Source organism: Astatotilapia calliptera, chromosome 11, assembly GCF_900246225.1.
Source record: "Astatotilapia calliptera chromosome 11, fAstCal1.2, whole genome shotgun sequence".
NCBI classification, from domain to species: Eukaryota; Metazoa; Chordata; class Actinopteri; order Cichliformes; family Cichlidae; genus Astatotilapia; species Astatotilapia calliptera.
This window is the reverse complement of record NC_039312.1, coordinates 27704998-27729253: the sequence shown is the minus strand read 5'-3', so window position 1 is coordinate 27729253 and position 24256 is coordinate 27704998. Positions and strand designations below refer to the sequence as shown.

Below are 24256 nucleotides of genomic sequence, written 5' to 3'. Positions count from 1 at the left end.
AGCAACAAACCAATATCTGAGCCTAAAGCTCCCCTAAAATAGAGAAAAATATTTTTTCCCCCAAAATTAAAAAGTCATGCAGTAGAGGGTTAAGAAATCGATTTCACTGGCTACAGTGTTGTCATAACGATAGAAATGGCAGCCAAATTATAAAAAATTAAAACTGAAAAAACAGAAACAATCTTAAATTAAATAAAATAATCCTCAGCTGGCCTCCCAATCACAGTTTTTTCTGTGCCAAAGATCCAATCTGCTGACAGAGAGAGCGAAAGAGAGGAGGGAGGAGAGAGAGCAGTGGAGAAAGCAAATGTTGGAGAGAGACGAGTCTCCTCAGTGGCGTCTGATCAGCTGATAAGGTAAGAGCTCTGCTGTTCTCTGATCTACAATTGTAAGCAGTCAGATCAGGTTTTTCAACTATGTGATTACTCTTTTTGTCTTATATCATATGGATTTGAATTTCTCACTTAAAAGACTTGGCTTTGCAACAGAATACCAGACAGTGAACTATTGTGGCAACTCTGCAAGGATACGTGTACATTACAGCAGTGCTGTGTATTTGATTGCATGGTATAATTATTGCATTATAATTAAAGGTGACCCTGTCACATTTTAGCAGGTTATCTATTTACATCTAAGTATGATACACAGGGAAAATTGGTGATATGTTCTGTTTGATATCCTTGCATTGTGTATTTCAAACATTTTGACCAAAAGATAAAAGAAAAAAATAAACCGCTGAGCTTCCCTATGTTCTTAACAAATTATCAGCTAATTATCATTTAATGTTCAATGTTTTTTTTTTCACGTTGGAGCCATGCTGTCCTTTTGCCTTTCAGTCATTTTAAACACAGTTTTAACTATCTGTAGCGTCAAGTTGATAGACAAATCCTGTTTAGGCGATTTCAACAGAACACAGACCCAAAAACAAACTTCAAACAAACAGTGACAGGTCACAGGTTACTGTTTCTCTTTTTTAAATCAAAGTAGCTGTCAATAATATGTCCAGTTTGAAAAAGTTAAAATTTTAAATAGGCGGATTTCCTAACGAGGGCCTGCATAGACACAAACCGAACATCAAGCACATTACAAATCCAAAGCCCCTCCATGACAGTTGGAGCACAAAATGGGAACTTAGGACAAATTTGAGATTAGGTGGACCTTTGGGAATAAAAATCTCTTGCAACACAAAACACGACATGTTGCAGCTCTGTATCCAACCTCCTAAATAGGGTCAACATCCCTTTAAGAATTGCTCATTTTCATTCTCACTGATATTGGCAAAATTGGCATTAATACCAAACCATTTACTTCTACTGGGAAATAAATGACAAGTTAAATTTGTGAGTTTCACCATCCTTCTGAGCAAGACTTTTTTCTCTTGGGACATTAACTTTGAGATTAAAATTCTTTCTGTTTATACAAATGAGAGGAAACTCAGTGCTTAAATACCTGAGCAGCTGGTACACTTTAAAACCGGCATTGCTTAAACAAAGTTAAATGCATTAATACCAGATATAAAACAACTTAGGTGAACATCTGCTAAGTGTAATAACAGAAACATGAAATCATCGTGTTTCACCAACTCTTCATCTATTTGCAAATGGTAGCTATCTGCTTCTGTCCAGTGAAGCGAAGAGAGACACAATGGGTCCATTCTCAGAGGCTTATTCGGTTACTAGTCTCTGTCCAGTACAACCCCAGCCCACACCCCCCCTCTATATTGCTCTCTTACCATGACACCCTCAACAGTTACACTAGAATGCTGTCAAAGTATGTCTTTGTGTGTTTGCATTATGTAGATTCTGGTGTTTTTTACTCTTAACATTGCTAAAGAGTTAGAGCATGTGTGGATTAGAAGTTTTGGCAGTAACACTGTCCACAAAAAGTGACTCAATTTTTGGTTGCACACCTACTTTTAATCCCAAACTAAACAAATCAGCCCAATCTTGAGCTGCTTCTCTATGAAATCTCTAGCTAAGAATAACATTTTAAAACCTTTAACATGCAGGTGTTTAGTTTCTATGGCTCAAGCTGAAGGTGGCAGAGCCTTTCGCTTCTAATAAGAATAATAAATGTTTGATATGTCCAGACTCAAGAAGTGTAACAGTAGAGTGAGTGAAGTGCATCTGTGCACACTTACAAAGCCCAGATAAGAAGTCCAATTAACCAAACCAATCATAATCGCCCGTGTGGTTTAAACATGGGTGTACAGGGCTTTTTTATTAGTTCATTAAACAAGATGGGAAATCAAAGAGAACAAACCAGTTGTTGGAGGGAGATTATAACCATTATCAACCATTTACAAGTTAACTTGTTAAAGGAAAAAAGAATTCTTCACCATTTTTTGGTGGCTTTTGTGAAACAGGCTCCAGGATTACAAAAGTCAGAGTTTGCTGGAAATAAACTAGTTCCCATGACACGTATTCTCGCCATGTCTGAAATGTAAAAGTGCTCATAACTGAGCAGTCACAGCTGAATGGAAGGTGAAATGGCAGACGTCCTTGAGACAAGAGACGGTAATCTTTCAAATGGAGATGAGCTTTCATACTTTCAGACAGCCTTTCTGCAAAGCCACTCTTGGTTTGCATTTGCTCTTGCAAAAAGTAATCAGAATCATTTCATAAAAAGGTTTCAGGAAAGTTCAATTTCTGCCTCCACACATGGCCAAGTGCTGCATGCACCATGTGTGGATGTCTGACCTCATTTGAAGTGCTCACACCTCGACAACAAGCTTTTGTTCCTGAGATGGGGACAATCATTATTTTCAATGCCTCGAGATAATACTTGTCCAGAAAACCTAAATTTCATCATTTTTATTTTTTTCATCATTTTGGAAAAAAACTGTTAAGGAATGAATAAAATTATATTAAGATTAGAACGCAGCTTTTGACACTTTAAATTTGAAACCATCAGTTTTTGTCCATTTTCAGCCCGGCTTGTGGCCAGTCAAACTCGCTGAAAGGCACAAGAATTACAACCAAGAGAGAACAGTCGAACAAGAGACAGAGACAAATGAGCAAGGGCAGAGAAAAGGGGATTGTTGTGATTAAAAGACAATTATCTGTGCACATCGACTTCCCAGTGTTGTGCGGTGTCAGGCTCGAGCTGAGCTTGTTCTGTCCCAGAAGGCTTTGGGAGACAATGGCTACTGTGTTAGGGGGAGGGAGGAGGTTTGATTGCAAGGCTTGGGGCTTCATGACACGGTTACAGCACCATGCAACTGTCTAAACACTCGTAATTCCACATAGGCTTAATAATGCATTTTCTTTAATAGTAACAGCAGGGAAGGAGCAGTTGGCAGTTTTATAGGTCAGCTAGCATCACCATGCAGGTGTGCTTTCTAACTTGAAGCAACTTAAACAAGTTAACAGAAATGTGGTGAACTGACTTTGGACAAAACTTAAGCAGCAATAAAATGCTAATGTCACAATTTAGTTACCCAGACTGTCTTTATATTGCTGTTGCTTGTTATGTGTGAGGGTGGCTGAAAAGTTGCAAAGCAGAACTATTACACAGACTGCACAGGTAGAAAGGAAAATGAATGCGTTCAAAAACCACTGCACAGTGACCTCAGATCACTGTGTGGCCTTTCTAAAGGATATAGAGGAGGAGTCTGCTGTGTCCTTACTCACCAAGACAGAGGAGATGGATCTCACACACAAATCATCAGCATCAGCTCTATGGTAAGATGTAGGGGGAAAAAGCCAAGCCCAATAATTCTAGGGAAAATCAACGTTTAAACAACGTAGACAAGGTATGATGTCATAATTACTGTTTAATTGGCCCTAGTGCTAATTTCATGCCATATCAGGAGCATTGTAATTCCCAGTTTCCAATTTGTTAAGTCTCTTTTTTTATTAATAATAATTATGTATATTTTATTGATCCCCATGGGGAAATTGAACCCATTCACTCAGTGAAGCAGTGGGGAACCATTAATCTAGTGCCCAGGGAGCAGTGTGTAGGAACAGTACCTTGCTCAGGGGTACTTCAGGGTAGCCGTTCAGTGGATTCGAACCCCTGACCTTCTGATCATTGGGCCACTCTACCTACTGAGCTATCCCCACTCTTTTGTTAAGCTATTGCTTAACAAAGCAGTAGCAGACCCTTTAACATCTAAATTGTCCATATCTTAGACTCCATATATTCATTTTTGGACTTCATAGTTCAAAATAATCCTTGTGTTTCTTATACCCCCCTAAGCACAGCCCCGTAGGTCACAGCCCTTAGCTCATTTCTAGCTCATTTTTTTCTGACTGGCCGCCAACCAGCCACTCAAGCAAAAGGTTTGAACATCGAGTGGGTGGGGCTTCTGTACTTATAGCCAGCTGTGTGTGAAGACCATATTAGGGTATCGGTGCTTGCTGACATCATACGAATGCAATAGTAGGAAAAAACACTGTCTAAAACAGAGCCTGAATTCATAGCTTTTACTTCGTAGGGATTTCTTGTACATCCACTGATATTAGTGTTTGAAGCTTTGGCTCTGTTAAAAAGGAACATACACGATTCTAAGTGTATAGTTATTTATTCACGGGGCAAAGCATTCTTTATTTTTTCTAGCCTCTGACTGCTAGCGTTATTTGAGGTTTTTAGTCTCCATCAATGACAGGCTTTGAATGAGCCTCATAGGATTCCTTTCTCTTTTCACTCATACCCCTCTTATTCAGCCTCCCTCCCAAACTCATTTCCTGCCTTGTGCTACACTGACACCCAGAAAGAAGTGGATCGCCTCTCCATCAATCCAAAATGATCAAATATGCTCAGTTCCATCCAACCTAAACCAAGTCATCATGTTGGACAGAAAGGCCTTGGAGCTCAAAGTCTCACCCGTATTTGTCAGGGTGAGGTGGAACAGAGTGGCCCTTTGTGGCCCCATGTGTATTTATGAATGGCTGAGCCTTGGGGCAAAGCTTGGGAACAATGCTGCTACACTGAAGGACTCATTTTGAGATGGGCGGGGGGTGGGGGGTGTTGTTGGTGATGATGGTTGTGATGGTGGTGGTGGGCAGAGCACTTTATTCCCCACTGTTGGGGCTTGGTACAGAGGGTGGCGAGAGGTCTTGGTGGTGCGATGCTTTGCATGTGAGTGTGGCTGCTGAAGCTGCTCATACAGGAGCTATTGAACGTTTGGAGGTCGACTGTGGTCACCTACACAGGTGAGGAGCAGTTTTTATTTGTGATTTTTATCCTCTTTTGAGGTTTTTATCTTTTCCTGAGAGAAAAAGCAACAGGATACAGATTTCTTCACATGGGGATTGAATTTTATTTAATCAGTCCATTAATCTGATTTTAACAATTTTGTTTTTTAAGGTCAAACACTTACGGACACGGTGAATGAGCGCTTGCTTGCGTGAGCGTTCATAAATGATGTGATGAGTGACCGAGGGTGTGAAAAAAGTGAGATGTGCTGTATGAATCACAAGTTAGACCAAGTTAGGTAATGAGTGTGTGTCTATGCATGTGTACACCTCTATGAGCGCTTGCGTGATTGAACGTGTTTGTGATGATGTGTAAGCGTGCATGGATGAGTGAGTGTGTGTGTTTTGAACATTAGCGGGGGATGCTAAAAGCCCAGCCAATTATTACTGGACAGATTTTACTGCCTGTGCCATTAGCACTGAGCTGTTCCTGCAAATGCCACAACATATTACGGTGTCTAATCAGACATGTGATGCCAGGTAGAAGATTCTTCGATTACACACCAAGCAAAACATTTTTACAAGTCATTTAACAGTAGTTTGGATGTATATGGTTTCTGTAATGAGACTGCGAGGAGCTGGAGTGATTCCTTGAATCTCAAAGAGGATGTTTTGTTTTTTTTAAGAGAAAAGTGGAAACAATCATGTTTAACCAAATGTGTTTCTCATATAATTCAGAGTGCTGCTTCAGGAGTTGAGGAGAGCATAATGTTGGTTAATTATATACCAATTAGTGATTTTTAAAGAAGATCGCAGAGCCACAAAGAGATATTAATTTATGCTAAATCACACCGGCTGTCAAGAAACATTTGAATTTCTCACCTTAAACTTTGTGACACTTCTAGGTGTAATGGATATGTGAAAATTTTGTCCTTCCAATTAAACTGTCGCAATTTAGAAATTTTCTGATTAATCTAAACTAGCCTGATTTTTACTAAATCCACACCTGGCATTTTATACACACTGTTTCAGGACATCAAGTCAAATGGAAGGTTTTAGGAAGCATTAAGATGGATTCACATATGCATTGTCTGTGTGGCTGAACAGGTGATGGCACTGTTTGTCGCCCCCTTTTGTTCAGAGCGGAAGGGAGAACGCTGTAAAGAGAGAAGGCCTGTGGCTTACCATCTGCACACAGGGATGGGGATTGCCAGTAGTTGGTTTTGCCAGGTAGCAGAGAAAGATAAGCTATTGGTGCTCCTGGTCTCTTAGTATGTTGGTGGTCTGCCAAATAAAGCTTGCTTTAATATCCTGTGCGTGTGTTTTGCTCTTGGTAAAAGCCTCCATTTATAATTGTAATCTATCTCTGTGTGTTGTTTGAGATGAAAGTGATGGTACACACCCACAAACTCATGCAAATACCGGGAAAAACACAGGCCATCTTTCTGTGGTTTCTCACTTTTGGGTATATGATACTGCCAGCAGAAGTTTCCTGCAAAAAACTTCAGATAAGAGTAAAGCATAGCTAAAATGTACCTAAACACTAAAATAAGTACATACATGATGAGCCTTATGTATGAGCCTTACATAAGTCCAGTCTTTTACTTATGCCAACACTCTGCAGTACCTTGGACAGAATGTGTGACTGGATGTTGGCATATCTCAGTGTTTATGTTTGTATCTTGTGCACATGAGTGTGTGTGTGTGTGTGTGTGTGTGTGTGTGGTGCGCTGGGCTCATCGCAGCTCAGCGCGCCATGTGTGGGAGGGGGAGCAGCCATGTTTTAAGACCATCTGCTCTTCTGAGTATTTTAGTGGGAGCCTTAGCTTGTGGTGGATCAACGCGCGTCACAGGCAAGCAGCAAAGCACAAGCTGTGAGCGGGCCTGTTCCGGAAAAATTCCTTCAGTTTCTCACTTGGACAATGAGCAGTGTTCTGCACACAAGGTTCCCATTCTTTTTCTCTCTGTCCAAGAGCTCTGGTGATGCTCGTATAGATGTGGTGCAGACGATATTTACAATGAAAATGTTCTTCTTGGCAAAGCGGGGTGTTCGTGTAAACCTTTTGGTTTGTGTGAGCAATTTCAGTAATATAAAATGACTCATCAAAGGTGGCGTGGCCTGATTTAGCAGAACTGATTGTTTAGATAGCATCTGTATCCCCGAAGTGTGATGGGGAATAAATGATTACGTTGAAGTTTGATTGCCTCAGATATTAGAAAAGGACCTTTTGCACAAAGCATCACACAGATTAGATGAAGCTAAACATGTTTGATTACTGAGAGTTATCTTTTACATTTAAACTATTTTTAATTGCTTCTCTGTAAAGTTCCCTCTGCTTCTTTTTTGAGATAAATAAATAACCAGAGAAGAAATGTGATACATTTTAATAAGTTACCCTTTGAGTCTTTAATATGCATGCACTGTATAGGCAATGATTAGAGTCCCAGCAGCACAATGGAGCATGCTCAGCTTACAACCAGCACCAAGGGAAGCAGAGGAAGGTCGCATAGCTCCGCACCCCACACTGTGGAGTGTGCTGGCATGCCTTATGCTGCATGTGTGTGTAGGGGTTATGGCATGCTGTGCATTCATTTGTACATAGCTCCATAGCATCAATGCAACACTGTCTTCTTCAGACTCTCTCCAGTCTGTTTCTAGAGGGATTCCCTTGAGGTTATCCACAACTCCTTCAATGCCATGACTTGGCCTGTGGCTTAATGGCTCTTGAACAGTGACTCACTCTACATATAACAATAAGGGTGAGAAAAAAAACTTCCATACTGGAGAGACAACTTGCCTTTGTTATATTTATACGCTTGCACTACTGCCTACTAACATTCCTTAGTAGGGAAAATATTAATGCAGATTTGCATAAGGCTGGAAAGATCAATGATCATGCCCCAAGGACTCTTAATTTCAGAAATTTAAATTCATTTAGACATGGTTTTCACAAATTGAATTGTGCGCTTTAGACTATTACTCTATGCTTTCCCACACACATCTGGAAAACGGTTGCACTGATTATGCAGTCATGGTGAACACAAATGAACCCTAACATCAAAGCGAAACTAACATCAAGTTTCAAGTTTCATGTTCTCCCAAAAGTTTAAATGTTGTTTTACTAAACCAATAATGAGTCATCTTTCCTTCACCAAGCAGCTTTGGCCCTTGTGTCTCAGTCATAACAACAAGTCTGTGTGAACAAAGTTCAAGAAATGTCAAGAAGTCTCAGAGGTTGAAGCATAATGTAGGCTCAAAGTTCAGGGCATCAAGGCACATAGGACAGTGCATGGAAGTGGTGGAAAGTAAAGGAATGCTGAGTGGGCCTGCAGTACACATATTCAGATCTGCCCACAACACATGTAAACCAGAGCTCACACAGACTCCTCTCTTCCCCTTCCCCTTGTCTGCTTCAACATATCTTTTTATCTCCATTTTCTATCCTTTCCCACAGACAGTGGCATCTGGGAAGCAGGGCAAGAAAACCAACTCGGGGAGAGCAAAAACAAAGGAAAGACGAAGAAAAAGTCAAGGCTGGGAGGCAGCAGGAGCCTGGTGCTGAGGCTGTTATGAGGTAAGTGTTTTCTGTGTGCATTGCGTGAGTCGTGTATATAAAAGTGTGCACACGTATGCTATGCTCTGTGCCAGCCATTTGTCCATCCCATCAATAAAGCCATTGTTGGTAAGGTTGGTGGTGGTGTCAGTGGCCCTGCCCAGCTGCTGTGCTCTATTCTCTCCTATGTTGCTGATGCATGGCCTCTCACCCTGGACACACTTACTTAACTCTTGGCTTTTTGTTGCAGTGCAGATGTCTGAGGTTGATGCAACTTTGGAGAAAAGTTTGAATTGTCCCAGGCAACAGTGTGACATTATTGGCCAAGAATTCAAAGTCTGACCCTTTCTACAATATAGATATTTGGGTTTTTTGGTAGCTGAAATATATATATAAAAAAAAAAAAGGTCCTCTCACTTACTCAGAGTTTATAATTTGCTTGTGCAGTTCTGAGACTGTTTAGGTTGACTTTCATCACTCTCAATAGCACAGCTTTCAGTTGCAGCAGGCAGCTGTTGTTTTTTTGTTTTGGTTTTTTTGCTAAAAAAAGTTTAAAAATCCCTCAGCTTTACACCACACACAATTTGCATCAAGTTGGTTAGCATAGTGGACAGCAGAGTGTTTAGAAACTGAAGAGTAATTTCCCTCAGGACTAGAATCAAAAACATAGCTAAACAAGAGACACCATTGGGATTACATTTACCAGGTGGCCAGAAAATCAAATTCAAATGATTATGCTAGTTTACCAGAAATGAAAATGATTAAATATTTGGTAACAACTTCATGATAATACTGTGTTCCCAACCTGGGTCCACTGCTTCCAGGTGCCCAAAATAACCAGATACGGTAGGTTTAAAGATCACAGGCAAATTTAAATATAAAGTGTAAAAATAAAATTACATCCTCATGCTCCTAGGAATTTGTGACTGTGACTGACTAATTATTGGACTGCATGATAAGTGGCACATCCAGTGCTTTTTTCAGTGTAAAATCAACTGAATTTTCCCTTCTCTCTAACAACAAGGCTAATATTGGTCAAGGATTCTCTGGGGGATGTTGGGATGTGTTAATCACGAAGCTCTAAAACACAATCCACTCTCAGACCCGCCATCTGCACACACCGGCTGCTGCATCGTGAGGCTGAAATCCGCTGCTTCTCCTTCTACAGGCATTTATTCTACGTCCAAACTAACAGTCATTATACTGGTGTACATCTCATTTGTATGCCACATTTAGACAAATAGATTTCTTTAGGAATAAGAAAACAACTGTGAACTCAAAGTAAATAATACAAATATAATGGCATTATATTGCACTTTGGATTGTAAATGAGTGAATTATGATAATTTCAGAGTACATTGCAAGCATATGAAAACTCCAGGCTTATGAGAAACTGGCTATTTATCATCTCAGAGAGGAGCAATATGCAGACATTATGGTGCATAATTTAATGTAAAAGCCTCAATATGGGGGTCAGAGCACATGCCACTTTTACTGCATGGCATCTTCCTTCCCTCTCTACTATGCATCTCAACAGCGTACTGGAAAATAAAGGCAAATATATCTAAAAATAACAGAGAAATAGTCCAACAAGCCTTTATTAACATGTGTTATTACATGTCAACATGACTATTTCAGTTGAATTAGAAAGGGTAAGATTCAGTAATATGAGCTTTTTCTTGCAGTCTGATTCCTTTTTTTTGAGTTTGATTGCTGTTTGGTGGTGAATTTAAGGACAAAGCATTTTTTATTACCTTCTGAGCACCACAGTAATGGGATGTATATTTGAATTCTGACCCCAGTACTCGAAATGGCCATGATTTTATTAGGATATCAAACCTCAGCTATTTTTGCATTTGCAGTGCAGGTATTGCCAATAAAATAAAAATGACAGATTGAATTTATATAGAAATATAATAATAATAATAATAATAATAATAATAATAATGATAATGATGTATACTTTATTGATCCCCATGGGGAAATTACTCTCTCTGCATTTGACCCATTCACTCAGTGAAGCAGTGGGAGCAGTGTGTAGGGACGGTACTTTGCTCAGGGGTACTTCAGGGTAGCTGTTCAGTGGTACTTTAATATTATTCATTAGAGCTCATAATAGATGTGATGAAAATTTATATGGACTGATTTATTTCAACCTGAGGGTTGATATTCCAGACTATATAGTGAGCAAAGGAAGTAAACAACACAAACAGCTTGATTCTTCTGTGGTAATGTGCTTTTGTTTCTCACTTTTTCATTATCTCACTTGTTTTCATACGCTTTGATAAGTGAATATTGTCTATTCGGATTGATTTGTAGTACAGCACAGAAAGTACCAGTAATCCACTAATGACATGATGTGTGGTGACTGGAGTTTGGCTTTGTGTCAAGGCTCAGGAAACAGTGAGAGCCATTCACTGAATCGGCTTACGTATGGCAACCATAATGAGAGTGACTCTACTGAGGGGGAGCAAACAGGTGCTGACTGATGCTGTGTTTGTGTGACTTACTATTGGTCTGTGCAAGCGAGGGGGCTGCGAGTGCTGTAATCGCCTGGCAATGCTGATGTCACTGGTATTTTCTTTCTTTCTTTCTTTCTCTCTTTCTTTCTTTCCACAGAGAAGGAGGCTGTCAAGCTGTCTGGGTGTGAGTGAACACCCTCTAGTGGAACTGCTGAAGATTTGTTCTCAGAGGTTCCATTCATTTTAACCATCCGTATTTCAAGGTAAAACCACAGTAGTTCAAAACAGTAAAACCTATTTTTACTTCTTGTATACGAGGTGCTTTTTCTTTCTAAGAATGTTCACACCACAACCCAATCTGATAAAAAGCCAAAACTCTCCATATGAGCAGTTTTCAACTTGTGACTGAGCCTTTGCAAGCAGCACTATCTGCACTTAATATACATATTCATAGACATAGCTCAAGTTAGTGTTAGCTCTGCATCTTTTAAATGTAGGACATGACAGAAAGGACGTTGACATTATTATATTTTTCTATAGTATTCACAGTATAGTAAGAAGGAATGTATTATCTTTTTGGATGTTAATGACACTTTTCAGTCCGTATACTGTAACGTGTGGTCCATGTTGCACACTAAGTATTGCAGAAATGTCATGTCATGTTTTGTGCCGGACAAAAAAGTAAAACCTGTGGGACTTTGATACAACTGATACTCTGATCTTTGTTTTTCTTTGTTTTACTGAAAAGTTCCACATTGGGGTTTTTGATAGAGGATTGCTATGATATACTATAAAACCAAGAAACTGTGAAACATTAAGAACATCTTGAATTTGTTTTTTAGAGGCCTGTGCGGCGTGTGAGTCATGCAGCAGCATCAGTGGTGGAAACGTGATATTTGTGTGTATGTGTATGTTTTTCTGTTGATGACTGACAGCATGGCGTCTGTTTCAGAGGTCTATGGTCCAGTATTGAGCAGAGACCATGTGGTGTTTAGAGCTGCTCCTACCACTGCTGTTGTTCATCAGTGGTAATAAATTCCTTTACTTCTATATTTTTATGATGATAGACAGGTAATATTCCTATGTGTATCCTGTATGTTGAAGAGTCCACTGAGCTTCTGTCTCTTCCCCCAGATGCCAGTTGCCAGTGGAATGTTTGGTTACCTCGGGATATCTCAGCCATGACAAATTCCTGTGTGGTCATCCCCTGCACCTTTATGTATCCGTCTGGAATAAGGCCGAGCCGTGGCATTCATGGTATCTGGTATTTTGGGCAGCCCTACCCACAACTCTTCCCTCCTGTAGTCTTTAAATCACGTACAGACGTTGTGCATGAGAGCTACAAGGGCCGAACCAAGCTGCTGGGAGATCTGCACCAGAGGAATTGCACTCTGCTCATCAACAACATTGGCACCGAGCACTCGGGGAGATACTACTTTCGTGCAGATCTCGGTGGAGCCAACATCTATACATACCCCGATTTCACTGAGCTCAAGGTTCTGGGTAAGTGACTGATGACAGGATGATCGGAAGTCGTTTTATAGTTGAAAATTTATAGCTATTAAAAAAGCCATAACAATCATATTTTCCTTTTATATTTCTGTCTCCAGATCAGCCCAACATCGATGTACCAGAGGAGATTGTTAGTGACGAGAGCTTGGAGCTTACATGCTATGCTCCTGATAATTGCCCAGACATGACTCCAGAAATCCAGTGGATGTACACGGACTACCTGCCCGACCCAGAATTCAGCACTGACCTCGTGGAAGAAAGCAACACAGCAGTCCTCTCCAACACCCTCACCTTCACACCCAGGCCCATGCACAATGGGCAGCTTCTAGGTTGCAGGGTCTATTACCCCAACACAACACTAGCCTATGAGAGGCTCATTTCTCTAGACGTCAAGTGTAAGTAAAAAAATAAAAACATCAAACTGAAAGACTGAAAAGCATTCCACTATGTTAGTATGGCTTCAAACGGGATGTTGAGCCTGACAGTTTGCAGTGAAGTGAGTTGAAGTGGATCTTTTTCTCAGAGATCACAAAACTCAAGCATATCTTTATGTCAGAAAGTTGATTCTGGATTCAGTTTTCTGGGATTCCCTTACATGGATGATTGAACATGCATTAAGATATATTTGTATGGTTTAGAAAAAAATAACCGAAGAGCCTAAAATGAATTGTTAGTTAACACGGAGACATAGTACAGCTGATTTCAAAGGTGCTATGACAGTATTTAAGTAGTCACTGAGGATGACAAGAAATCAATAGCCTACGACTCTTTTTTTCATCTAAATCTCATGTATGGAATGACCTCAGATCAAGACAGCATCTTTGCAGTTTCTGTTCTGTTCCTATTGTGATAGATGAATAAACCTTCTTAACACTGACAAATCTGAAGTAGCAGTAATCCCACTATTATGAAACAGTACAAAATATTCCAGTTCAAATTACCAAAGTGTGAACTCTTATTATAAACTATTGTTCACTTCACTTTCGTTTCGCAAAAACCGATCTAAAAGTTGCTGAACCATTTCAGCTAACTGCTGACTAAAATTGTCACTAGCATGGTTGAAAACAATATCTGGTGCTTGTACAGGATTTAGTACAAAACATCAATCTGCATGTTTCACTTTTATTTAGATATAATTTGCTTTGAAGTCCCCTCAAGTTAAAGAGCTACCTTTCAACCTTTATTTGAGGGTGTAAATTTGTCGATTTGTCGATTTCTTTTATTGAAAAGATTAAATCATTTTTTAGGAGACAGTTATTCTGTGAATTGCAGACATCATTCGAGTTCTTGGAAAATAAATTCCCTGTTATATGTTTCCTGGCAGATGCTCCACGCTCTGTGTGGGTGAATGCCTCTTCAGAGGTGATGGAAGGCAGCTCTGTGACACTGCACTGTGAGGTAGACAGTAACCCTCCTGCCAGGATCGCCTGGATGTTTGGAGACCAAGAGCTGCTGTGGGACACAGCATCCAATGTTTCGCTCATGCTAGATGATGTGACACCTGCAAATGAGGGAATTTACACCTGTGTTGGGGACAATGGCTATGGCATCATGAACACCTCACTCTACCTGGCTGTAAAGTGTAAGTTTTTGAGATAGCAAATGACTCCCAACCCCAGCATTTGTAAGCATAAGTGAAAATCTTTTGAATGTCAACCCCCTGTGTGGATTCATAATACAGTTGATCTAAACAGGGACTCACAACAAGAAGTTATAGATGCTCAATGATTTCCAAACCATTGCCACTTTACTGATAAGATTTCATTTAATAACCACCATTAAAACCACAATAAAATGTCCTGGGAAATCAATGTATCTGGTCCATAGAGCTTAAATGTTCTTTTTGTTTTGGTACAAACATTGGGTGAGACAAGGCAAAAGTTTTGATATCACAATGTTTCAGCCAGTTCAACTTGCACTGCAATACTGCAGTAAATGAATGTACTACAAAAACCTGCTCAGAATCTGTACTGCATATTTTTAGATATATCAAAGTCACTGTTTATTTATTTAGGTCACTGTGTGTCCAAAAGGAAAAAAAAAAGATATTGTGGGTTTTATTTAATTTGGTGCCTTTGAAATGAAGAAGGATCTTATGTAAGAATTATAAGATAGAGGTTTTCTTATATGAATAGTAAACATAACAAATTCATTTTCTCTTCTTTGTTGCAGATCCTCCCCATGAGCCTGTGGTAAATGACTCCATTACAGTAGTAGAGGGTACCACTCTGGCCCTGCACTGCAGCACACAGGGAAGCCCAGCACCCACCCTCACCTGGCTGAAGGATGGGCAACTGGTGGGCACCATCACTGCGGATGAGCTGTCAGTGCTGACGATTGTGGAAATCACACCGCAGGGAGATGGACAGTACCGCTGCCTGGCAGAGAATGAGCATGGGAGAGCCAGCAGCTCCCTCAACATCACTGTCGAGTGTGAGTGCGTCAGTTTTCTGTATTATATTTTTAAAGGGAGTCTAAAACTAGGCCAAAGAATAAAGCATGATGGCAGCAAGAGATACGTTTGTGTAACCCTCCAATGTACGGTAATGTGCTATCTGTATGGTGAATTGCACTTTGTAGAATTCCACAAAACTTCTTATTTCCTTTGAGTAAAAACGTACTTTAACCTCCTAGGACCTGGCGTCCAAATATGTAGACATCACATTTTGGGTTATTTAGACCAAAATACTAAATTTTGCTCTACAAGGGCCTGATATCCACTTACGAGGACACTATACTGCTACTGTTCTATCAAAATTTTAAACGAATATCCTCATATGTGGCTTTTATTTTTCTTAAAAACAAAAATAAGGTTAAAAAAATCTAGTAATTCTTTGTTTTTACATTTATTGGGTCCCAATGTGATCGGATATCAAAGATAAATTAAAAATGCATGCCGTGGAAGAGTTCAGGTCTTAGGAGGTTAAAGGAAATCTTGACCAAAGGAGTATAATTTGTTACTAGTCAACAGCTATCTGATGTAATCATCTCTTGCCCTCCCTCATTAGATGCCCCTGTGCTTCTGGAGGAGTCAAAGTGCACAGTGGTGAGGGAAGGTGTCCAGTGTGTCTGCATGGCCACAGGGAACCCTGAACCCACTATCGAGTTCTACCTGCCTGACCTGAACATCACCATCAACGAAACAGACGGCCGGTACAACTTCTACACGCACACAGACGGGCACACGTCCACAGGAATGATCAAGCTACGGGAGAAAGGTGAACGGGTCGACAACGGCAGCCCTGCTGTCAACGTCCACTGCAGCATCTCCAATGCATATGGAAGAGAGAGCATACTACTGGAGCTGCAGCAAGAGAGTGAGTAGACAACTTTACTTAGTATTTAGTTTGACACTAAGTAATGTGTCACTATTATCACATCCTATTTAAATTGATATGACACCACACAGGGAGTGCAGAATTATTAGGCAAGTTGTATTTTTGAGGAATAATTTTATTATTGAACAACAACCATGTTCTCAATGAACCCAAAAAACTCATTAATATCAAAGCTGAATGTTTTTGGAAGTAGTTTTTAGTTTGTTTTTTGTTTTAGCTATTTTAGGGGGATATCTGTGTGTGCAGGTGACTATTACTGTGCATAATTATTAGGCAACTTAACAAAAAACAAATATATACCCATTTCAATTATTTATTTTTACCAGTGAAACCAATATAATATCTCCACATTCACAAATATACATTTCTGACATTCAAAAACAAAACAAAAACAAATCAGCGACCAATATAGCCACCTTTCTTTGCAAGGACACTCAAAAGCCTGCCATCCATGGATTCTGTCAGTGTTTTGATCTGTTCACCATCAACATTGCGTGCAGCAGCAACCACAGCCTCCCAGACACTGTTCAGAGAGGTGTACTGTTTTCCCTCCTTGTAAATCTCACATTTGATGATGGACCACAGGTTCTCAATGGGGTTCAGATCAGGTGAACAAGGAGGCCATGTCATTAGTTTTTCTTCTTTTATACCCTTTCTTGCCAGCCACGCTGTGGAGTACTTGGACGCGTGTGATGGAGCATTGTCCTGCATGAAAATCATGTTTTTCTTGAAGGATGCAGACTTCTTCCTGTACCAATCCAATCCAATCCAACTTTATTTATATAGCACTTTTAAAAACAACAAAGTTGACCAAAGTGCTTTCCAATAATAAAACAGAGATAGCAGTTAAAACCATACTTTAAGCATACAATGAAATCAATAAACAAAATAAATATATAATTGAAAAAGAAGCTTGAAGAAGGTGTTTTCCAGAAACTGGCAGTAGGACTGGGAGTTGAGCTTGACTCCATCCTCAACCCGAAAAGGCCCCACAAGCTCATCTTTGATGATACCAGCCCAAACCAGTACTCCACCTCCACCTTGCTGGCGTCTGAGTCGGACTGGAGCTCTCTGCCCTTTCCAGCCATGGGCCCATCCATCTGGCCCATCAAGACTCACTCTCATTTCATCAGTCCATAAAACCTTAGAAAAACCAGTCTTGGGATATTTCTTGGCCCAGTCTTGACGTTTCAGCTTGTGTGTCTTGTTCAGTGGTGGTCGTCTTTCAGCCTTTCTTACCTTGGCCATGTCTCTGAGTATTGCACACCTTGTGCTTTTGGGCACTCCAGTGATGTTGCAGCTCTGAAATATGGCCAAACTGGTGGCAAGTGGCATCTTGGCAGCTGCACGCTTGACTTTTCTCAGTTCATGGGCAGTTATTTGGCGCCTTGGTTTTTCCACACGCTTCTTGCGACCCTGTTGACTATTTTGAATGAAACGCTTGATTGTTCGATGATCACGCTTCAGAAGCTTTGCAATTTTGAGACTGCTGCATCCCTCTGCAAGATATCTCACTATTTTTGACTTTTCTGAGCCTGTCAAGTCCTTCTTTTGACCCGTTTTGCCAAAGGAAAGGACGTTGCCTAATAATTATGCACACCTGATAGAGGGTGTTGATGTCATTAGACCACACCCCTTCTCATTACAGAGATGCACATCACCTAATATGCTTAATTGGTAGTAGGCTTTCGAGCCTATACAGCTTGGAGTAAGACAACATGCATGAAGAGGATGATGTGGACAAAATACTCATTTGCCTAATAATTCTGCACTCCCTGTAATAAAGATTTTAATACATGTCAGATGTTATTTTCTGACATCTGTATCTTTAAAGTATCTGTACTTTACGCGTAAGCAATGCCTGGTTATGACTATTTCCTGTTATGTGTCATGAAGCTTAAGGCAATGGAAATTTTTGTGCTTTTCTACTAATTACAATAAACTTAAACACCGTAGTCAATTTTCAATCAATTCCACTTACATTGACCCTTTTCCATAAATTAAATGTTTATTGATTTGCTACAGAAAATGGATCCGAACAAAAAAAGCACAGTTTTCTCCTATTTGATTAGCAGTTAAAAATTCCACAATGGTCAGCAGTTTAAAAAAATAAGTCTCTTTTCTTCTGTTTATATTTTCTTCTATACCTAAATCCTCTAGACTATGCTATAAATACTTACGACATCCACTGCTTACTTTATTAGGTATAAATAATACAAGGTTGGACCACCTTTTGTCTTCAGGCCAGCATTAATTCCCAGGAGTTGCTGGAAATATTCCTAAGTTTTGCTCCATACTGACACGATAGCATCTCTCATGAAACCTGTTTTAGATGATTTGAGCTTTGTGACATTATCCTGCTAGAAGCAGCCATCAGAAGATGAGTACACTGTTCTCACATAGGAATGAACATGGTCAGCAACAATACTCAGGTAGGCTGTGGCATTTAAACAATGTTCAAGAACTCAGAGTGTGCCAAGAATATATCCCCCACACCATCGAACCACCGCCACAGCCTGAACTGCTGACACAGGGCAGATTCTGATCATAACATCCAAATGCCTTAGCAGAAATTGAGACTCATCAGACCAGACATTTTTTCCAATTTCTTTGTGTATTGTAGCCTCAGTCATGTTTCTAGCTGATTGTGTGTTCTTGTGCTGCTGTAGTCTATCGTCTTCAAGATAGTATGTTCAAAGGTGCTCTTCTACCTTGGTTGTAATGAGTGTTTATTTAGTTACTGTTGGCTTCCTATCAGCACAAAGCAACCTGACATTACACTCTGACATCTAGCATGAACAACACATTGTTTTTTTAGAGAATTGCTACTCACTGGATAATTTATTTTCTTTTCTGACCTTTCTCTGTAAACCTTGAACATGGTTGTGTGGGAAAATCCCCATAGGTCAGGACTTTCTGAAATACTCGGAGTCACTGAAATACAAAATCACCTTTCTTCCCCATTCTGATGCTTGGTTTGAACTTGAGCAAGCTGACTCAAACATGTCTACATGGTCTTAAATTCACAGAACTGCTGTCATGTGATTGGCTGTTTAGACATCTGTGTAATGAGCAGTTGAACAGGTGTATCTAAAAGAGCTGCCAGTGAGTGTATATGGCTTGTTAGCTCGGTGGGCAGTTTCTCCATGTGTTACTCAATGAAGTTTACAGTAATTCACTCCCCTTCATTTTTGTTTTTACCACCTCTGTTTTCAGAAAAGTACATGATGGCAGTTATAGTCGGCACCATTGGAGGAGTGGCAGTCATAGCCTTCATCATTGCAGCAGTTAGATATGTTGGTCACAACAACAAGAAGTGAGTATAAATGACAAACTAATGGAGAAGCCGTTGCAAGGCAGGAGTAGTCAACTTCCTTACTAAGCGTTTTCTGAAATCCAAGGAAACACTTAAGCCTAGTCATCCATTCTAAAACACATCGTTGCACACTGTATACGAGTGAATGTGGGACTGATGTGGACGTGAGAATTATTTCTCCTGAGCAATTTCAGTTCATTTGCAGTGACAAGTCCTTGTTGAAATCCTTGGAGATCTACACTGGCTGCCTTGTGGAGTTGGTTAGCAAGCTGGACTAACCTTATATTTTGCAGGCACGATTCCCTGCTCTGACACTGCTTCTGTATCCTTGACCTGCTATGCTAAATACAACTCGAGTAGCCCTCTTAACCAAAGTGCTTTATTTTAGCCTCAAGGCATATTTGGACCACCAAATTTGCAAGCTTTCTCTGGCCCTGAAGTGGGTGTGATCTCAGCGACTAAACCCATAAAATAACCACGTCACTCACAGCCACGGTTGGCCTCCAGCATAACCTTACAGAGCTTGTTGTTTTAAAATGGATGCCCAGGCTTGGCGTGTCGCCCTGCGTTAGTGGCAGTCGAGACCGAGTCTGATTATGTGACTCCGTCCCCCAGAGAGAATGGCAACCCTAGGCAGGACGTGGTCCTGGAGAACCCAGCTTTGTACTACAGCGCAGTCAAGAAGGACAAACAAAATCTGAGGAAGAAAGTGGTGAGACATGTTGATGTCAATGATTATGATTATGATTGAGGATGGGTTGGATTACCATTCTCAGATTGTTTGGGGTTAAAGTTTTGTGTAATGAAAAAGTCGTACAGTCATGATAAGACCCCATGTTAACCTCTGAAATGAGGTACCAGAAAGAATCTGTCCCACTAGCAGTCTAGTAGCTCCAACCATGACCTTTCCAAACACTGTTTTTCTCTTGCTTTCATCGCTTCTCTGCGTTTTTCTGTGTGTTTTTCTCTCCCCTAACTCTTGCACAGCTTAAGACAGAGCTGTTGGGCTCAAAGTTTAACTCCATTCTAGAGGAGACTACGGTAAGGTTCCCCTACAATCCCCATTAAAACAAAAAACCAAAAAACACAAGCCTCAGTGACAGATGCATCTCCTCGCATATCAGCTTCTGTGTTCTGTACACTGCTGTTTGTTTCCAATACTGCCTTCTGCATGGCTGCCTCATTGCTAACACAAACTGCCAGTCTAACAGGAAACATCTCAGACTCCCTCTCAGTATGTCGACCAGTAATCACTAACATCTTTTCTTTAGTGTCTGTCGCGCTCTTCTGCAATCTGAGGTGTCACTGGCACCTTGCCGCTGATTTTTGCCGCTAAACGGTGTTTCTGTCTGCAGGGAGAAGACGGGGATTATCAATCTGTGGGCACTATGGCGGGACTGGAGAGGCAAGAGCTGAATTACGCTTCCCTGGAGTTTATCGGGGCAAGGTCCAGGGAGGGGGCCTCAGGGAGGAGGGATGACGGCAGCAACTACACAGAAATCAAAGCCAAATGAATCGCGATCCTTCCCTGATCCCTCGGCTATGCGAGATGCAGTGGCAGCCCTATATTACACACATCATCTGCCCCGTAAACTGTGTAATAACCCCACCTCTTCTCCTGGATTTCACTCTGCATATGACTCTTTTGTTCCCCCCTCATTTTTATCAAATTTATCACATGTAATCTTCTGCTCTGTGGCAGTTTCCGCTGCTATGGACTGCCCCTCCTCCATGGGATCCCCCGTCACATACCACCATTAGGGAAAAACTGGTATTTCTGGTGGTTTTGAGCAACACCAACTGGACAATGTAAAGCACATGTTAATTTCAAGCCTAGTTCAAGTTGCAGTACATTGTCTCTACACACAGCGTTAAACGGTGGCCATATTTTTATTCTTTTCTCCTTTTGATTGCTGTTGTGTCTGTCTCACTGTTTGCTCTCCATCTATTCTTTTAACTGTCACTGTGTCTGCTGCCAGTCGAAGCATCAGGGCAAGGAGTAACTGCTTTTTGTTGTCTTATCTTTATGTGTGTCTGTGTACTGAGAGCGAACCCTCTCCTATCTTGTTGTGTCCTAAGAAGATAACTGTCAGAAATGAGAAAAGGAGATGCCTTTAGATTCTACATAATTGTATTTAATGTGTGCTGTGACACAGTAGCCTCTCATTTTACCTGGAAAAAGTCACCATCACTTCTGATAGTAAGTCTGTAAATTTAAGCGACATACTTTCCAGTTCTGAAAAAGGTCGAACCTTGATTCTGGCATTTTTCGTGTAGGTGTAAGAATGAGATCTGAGGGGATTTCTTCCACTGTGGCCAACGCAAAGTGTCTCATTTTCTACTTCTTTTCCACAATGCACGTGTGTCTTCAAAATTATTCAAGTCAACTAGAAAATACAGACCTGAAGCACAACATACTTGCTTGTGAGTGGCCAAAGTGTTATCTCCTATAGACAATGTGTGTATGTATGAATGGGTGTGTGTATTCAAATTGTGCTGAAAGATCACTGGACACTGATTTCTGGGGTCTTTGGGAAGTTTCAGCATCGCCTCACTAGAGGTCTGTGCTTTGTTCTCACAGGATTGCGTCAAATGTTTGAATGGCAAAAGGTGATGCTGACAAGCCATCTGGTTGTGCTACTCAGTGACATTTGATGAACCTGTGGTGTATTATTAAAGCTCACTAATAGTCTAACTTGATAATGATGGTGTCAATAATATATTAATTTGATGTATATTGATGGTGAAAGGGATTCTAGTTTGTACAGTAAACATCCTGCATGATTCTTTTGCCAGCAGGCACACATTCAAGTATTGAACAGCAGTGAAAAGCCAGACTGACAAACGAAAAGCAGTTTTGTCACACGTCACTCAGCCACTCTGACTGAACACTGTCTTAATAGAAGGTTAGAAAACAGTTCCCAACCTCTGACTACATGAATCTACATGAAGTTAAATCAAAGGCTGTGTTTTCTGTATTGTTTCCATTAATCATTAAGGGAGTACTTAGTATTTTAGCATTGCTTATCCATTGAATGTATTAACTCACAAGAGACAGGGTTTTTTCTTCTTTTTTTTTAAATAAATGGCCAAATTCACAGGAACCACGATGTCCAGAGTTTGGTCCCTGGTACTGGTTTAGTTCCAATTACAGAGTCATAAGTTACCCTTAATGCGAGCAATAGCTTAATGGAAGCAATCTTTACCTTTGAAGCACCATGCCTTCAGATTTTCTGAAGCTAGTTGAGAACATTGTATTGTGTAGCTTTTTACTTAGTACAGACCAAACCTCATACCTGATCTAAACAAACCAAGAAGCCTCCTACCTGTCAGTTTACACCATGTCTTATAGAGTCATCTCTCAGACTTGCACACACACTGTAGCCATAACTCCCTATACCCTATCATTTTGCATAAGAAACTATAGATATTGATTGTAATTTTGATTTAAATTGGTATTTATTGCACTTCAGATTGATTTTAACAATGTAACACAGAATAGCAAATATGCAATTTTTAATGTACATTGTTAAATGTATGTAAAGATGTTTATGGAAAAGTCAAGTGGAAAACAAAAGAAAGAAATGGAGAAATAATCTCTTTGTGAAGATTAAAATTTCTTTGGATATAAATATAATGACTAAAGGTTTATAAAATCCTATTATGAAATTTGGTTTGTTTTGTTTGGCTGTCTCATTTAAAATGATGGAGTAAGTTGACTGAAGCAGCAGAGTGTTTATGTAAGCTGTGTTTAAATGGTTTCATAATCAGCAGAGCAAAATCCACTATAGGCCTCAAACTACAGTAATTTTGTACAGGTACAGACATCTCTAGAGGGGAAAGGCATTGTGAAACAAAGAATGATACATTATAAGGAGCACTTCAGTTTTAACTGTTAAACTGAACTGAACCCAAATGAATCTCTCTGTCAAAATGAATAAACCATGATGATGAAACTTCAGATTACGTTTGGTTTTAACTACAAGTGAAGACCTGACGTTTTTCTAACTGGATGCTCTTCCGTTCTGGTAATAATATGCAGGTATAATTTTTACCTGTAGCTTTATGATGAGAAATGAGACATTTTTTTATTAAATTTCACTGATTAAGACTTTTAATCAATGCTGGCCTTTTATTAAGACACTGTTCTCTTAAATTATAGATGAAGGGTTCCAAATATGCAAGCTAGCATTCCTAAATTGCCTGCCTGCACAGAGTCATTAACCATTCACTGTCTCCGATCTCCTCATATTCTTATTTATTTATTTTTAAAGCAGAAATATCTTATCTAATCTTTGCCACAGTGTGCTGTAAAGAAAATGTGTATGTCCAGTACTTTGTGGTGATCATAATAATTATTATGGAGTTTTTGTTTCTTCATTTATGATTATATAATTTAGATCGGGGTTTGCAGTCTCTGCAAATAAGCACTGTTGTAATGACTGTAGGTTTGTCACCAATGATGTAGTTTGCTTGCTCTTTTATTTTAAAAAGTCCTTGATGCCTCCAGCAAATTCATTTGTCTTCAGTTTCCTGCAAATATAAATAAAACAAAGACAACACCGTATGGAAACAGCTGTTTATTGATAGAAAACAACTAGTTTCTGTCTGTTTATTATTCTGTTTTGGTGTTCTGAAATGCAAAAATGTATGCCACATATTGGTTTTATTTCTCGGACTAAGTTCTTTTAATGGCTAAAGAACGTTTGAAAATGAAAGAAACAAAAACATGATCAAACCCTACAAGTCAAGATTGTGTGTCACAAAAAAATCTAAACACAGAGCCGAATACATTAAGCCTCCAGTGCTCATCCAGCCTGCAAGCATGCTGTTTTGTTAATGATTTAATCTGGAAACACACGATCCATTACTGCTTCTGTTCAGCCATTTAGTGGCCTGATAACATTAGAAGCAGATGCATCGGGGGTTGGAC

The 24256-nt window shown here is 40.0% G+C and overlaps 1 protein-coding gene across 4 annotated transcripts; it reads left to right on the top strand.

The window, feature by feature from the left end:
• Positions 1 to 281: 281 nt before the first annotated feature.
• Positions 282 to 23890, top strand: mag (myelin associated glycoprotein). 4 transcript variants are annotated; one of them, XM_026185042.1, is made up of 13 exons: positions 282 to 356; positions 8597 to 8716; positions 11315 to 11420; positions 12110 to 12185; positions 12292 to 12660; positions 12768 to 13064; positions 13994 to 14251; positions 14842 to 15102; positions 15678 to 15986; positions 19224 to 19323; positions 19939 to 20035; positions 20311 to 20364; positions 20679 to 23890. In XM_026185042.1, exons 4-13 carry the CDS (start codon positions 12140 to 12142, stop codon positions 20835 to 20837), a joined length of 1950 nt encoding a protein of 649 aa, XP_026040827.1. In that variant the 5' UTR covers positions 282 to 356; positions 8597 to 8716; positions 11315 to 11420; positions 12110 to 12139; the 3' UTR covers positions 20838 to 23890. The 4 variants fall into 4 exon arrangements, with proteins under 4 accessions (XP_026040827.1, XP_026040828.1, XP_026040826.1 ...); XM_026185041.1 differs by lacking the exon at positions 282 to 356 and adding an exon at positions 5013 to 5159; XM_026185044.1 differs by lacking the exons at positions 282 to 356; positions 19939 to 20035 and adding an exon at positions 5013 to 5159 and having other exon boundaries at positions 20679 to 20744.
• Positions 23891 to 24256: the final 366 nt, after the last annotated feature.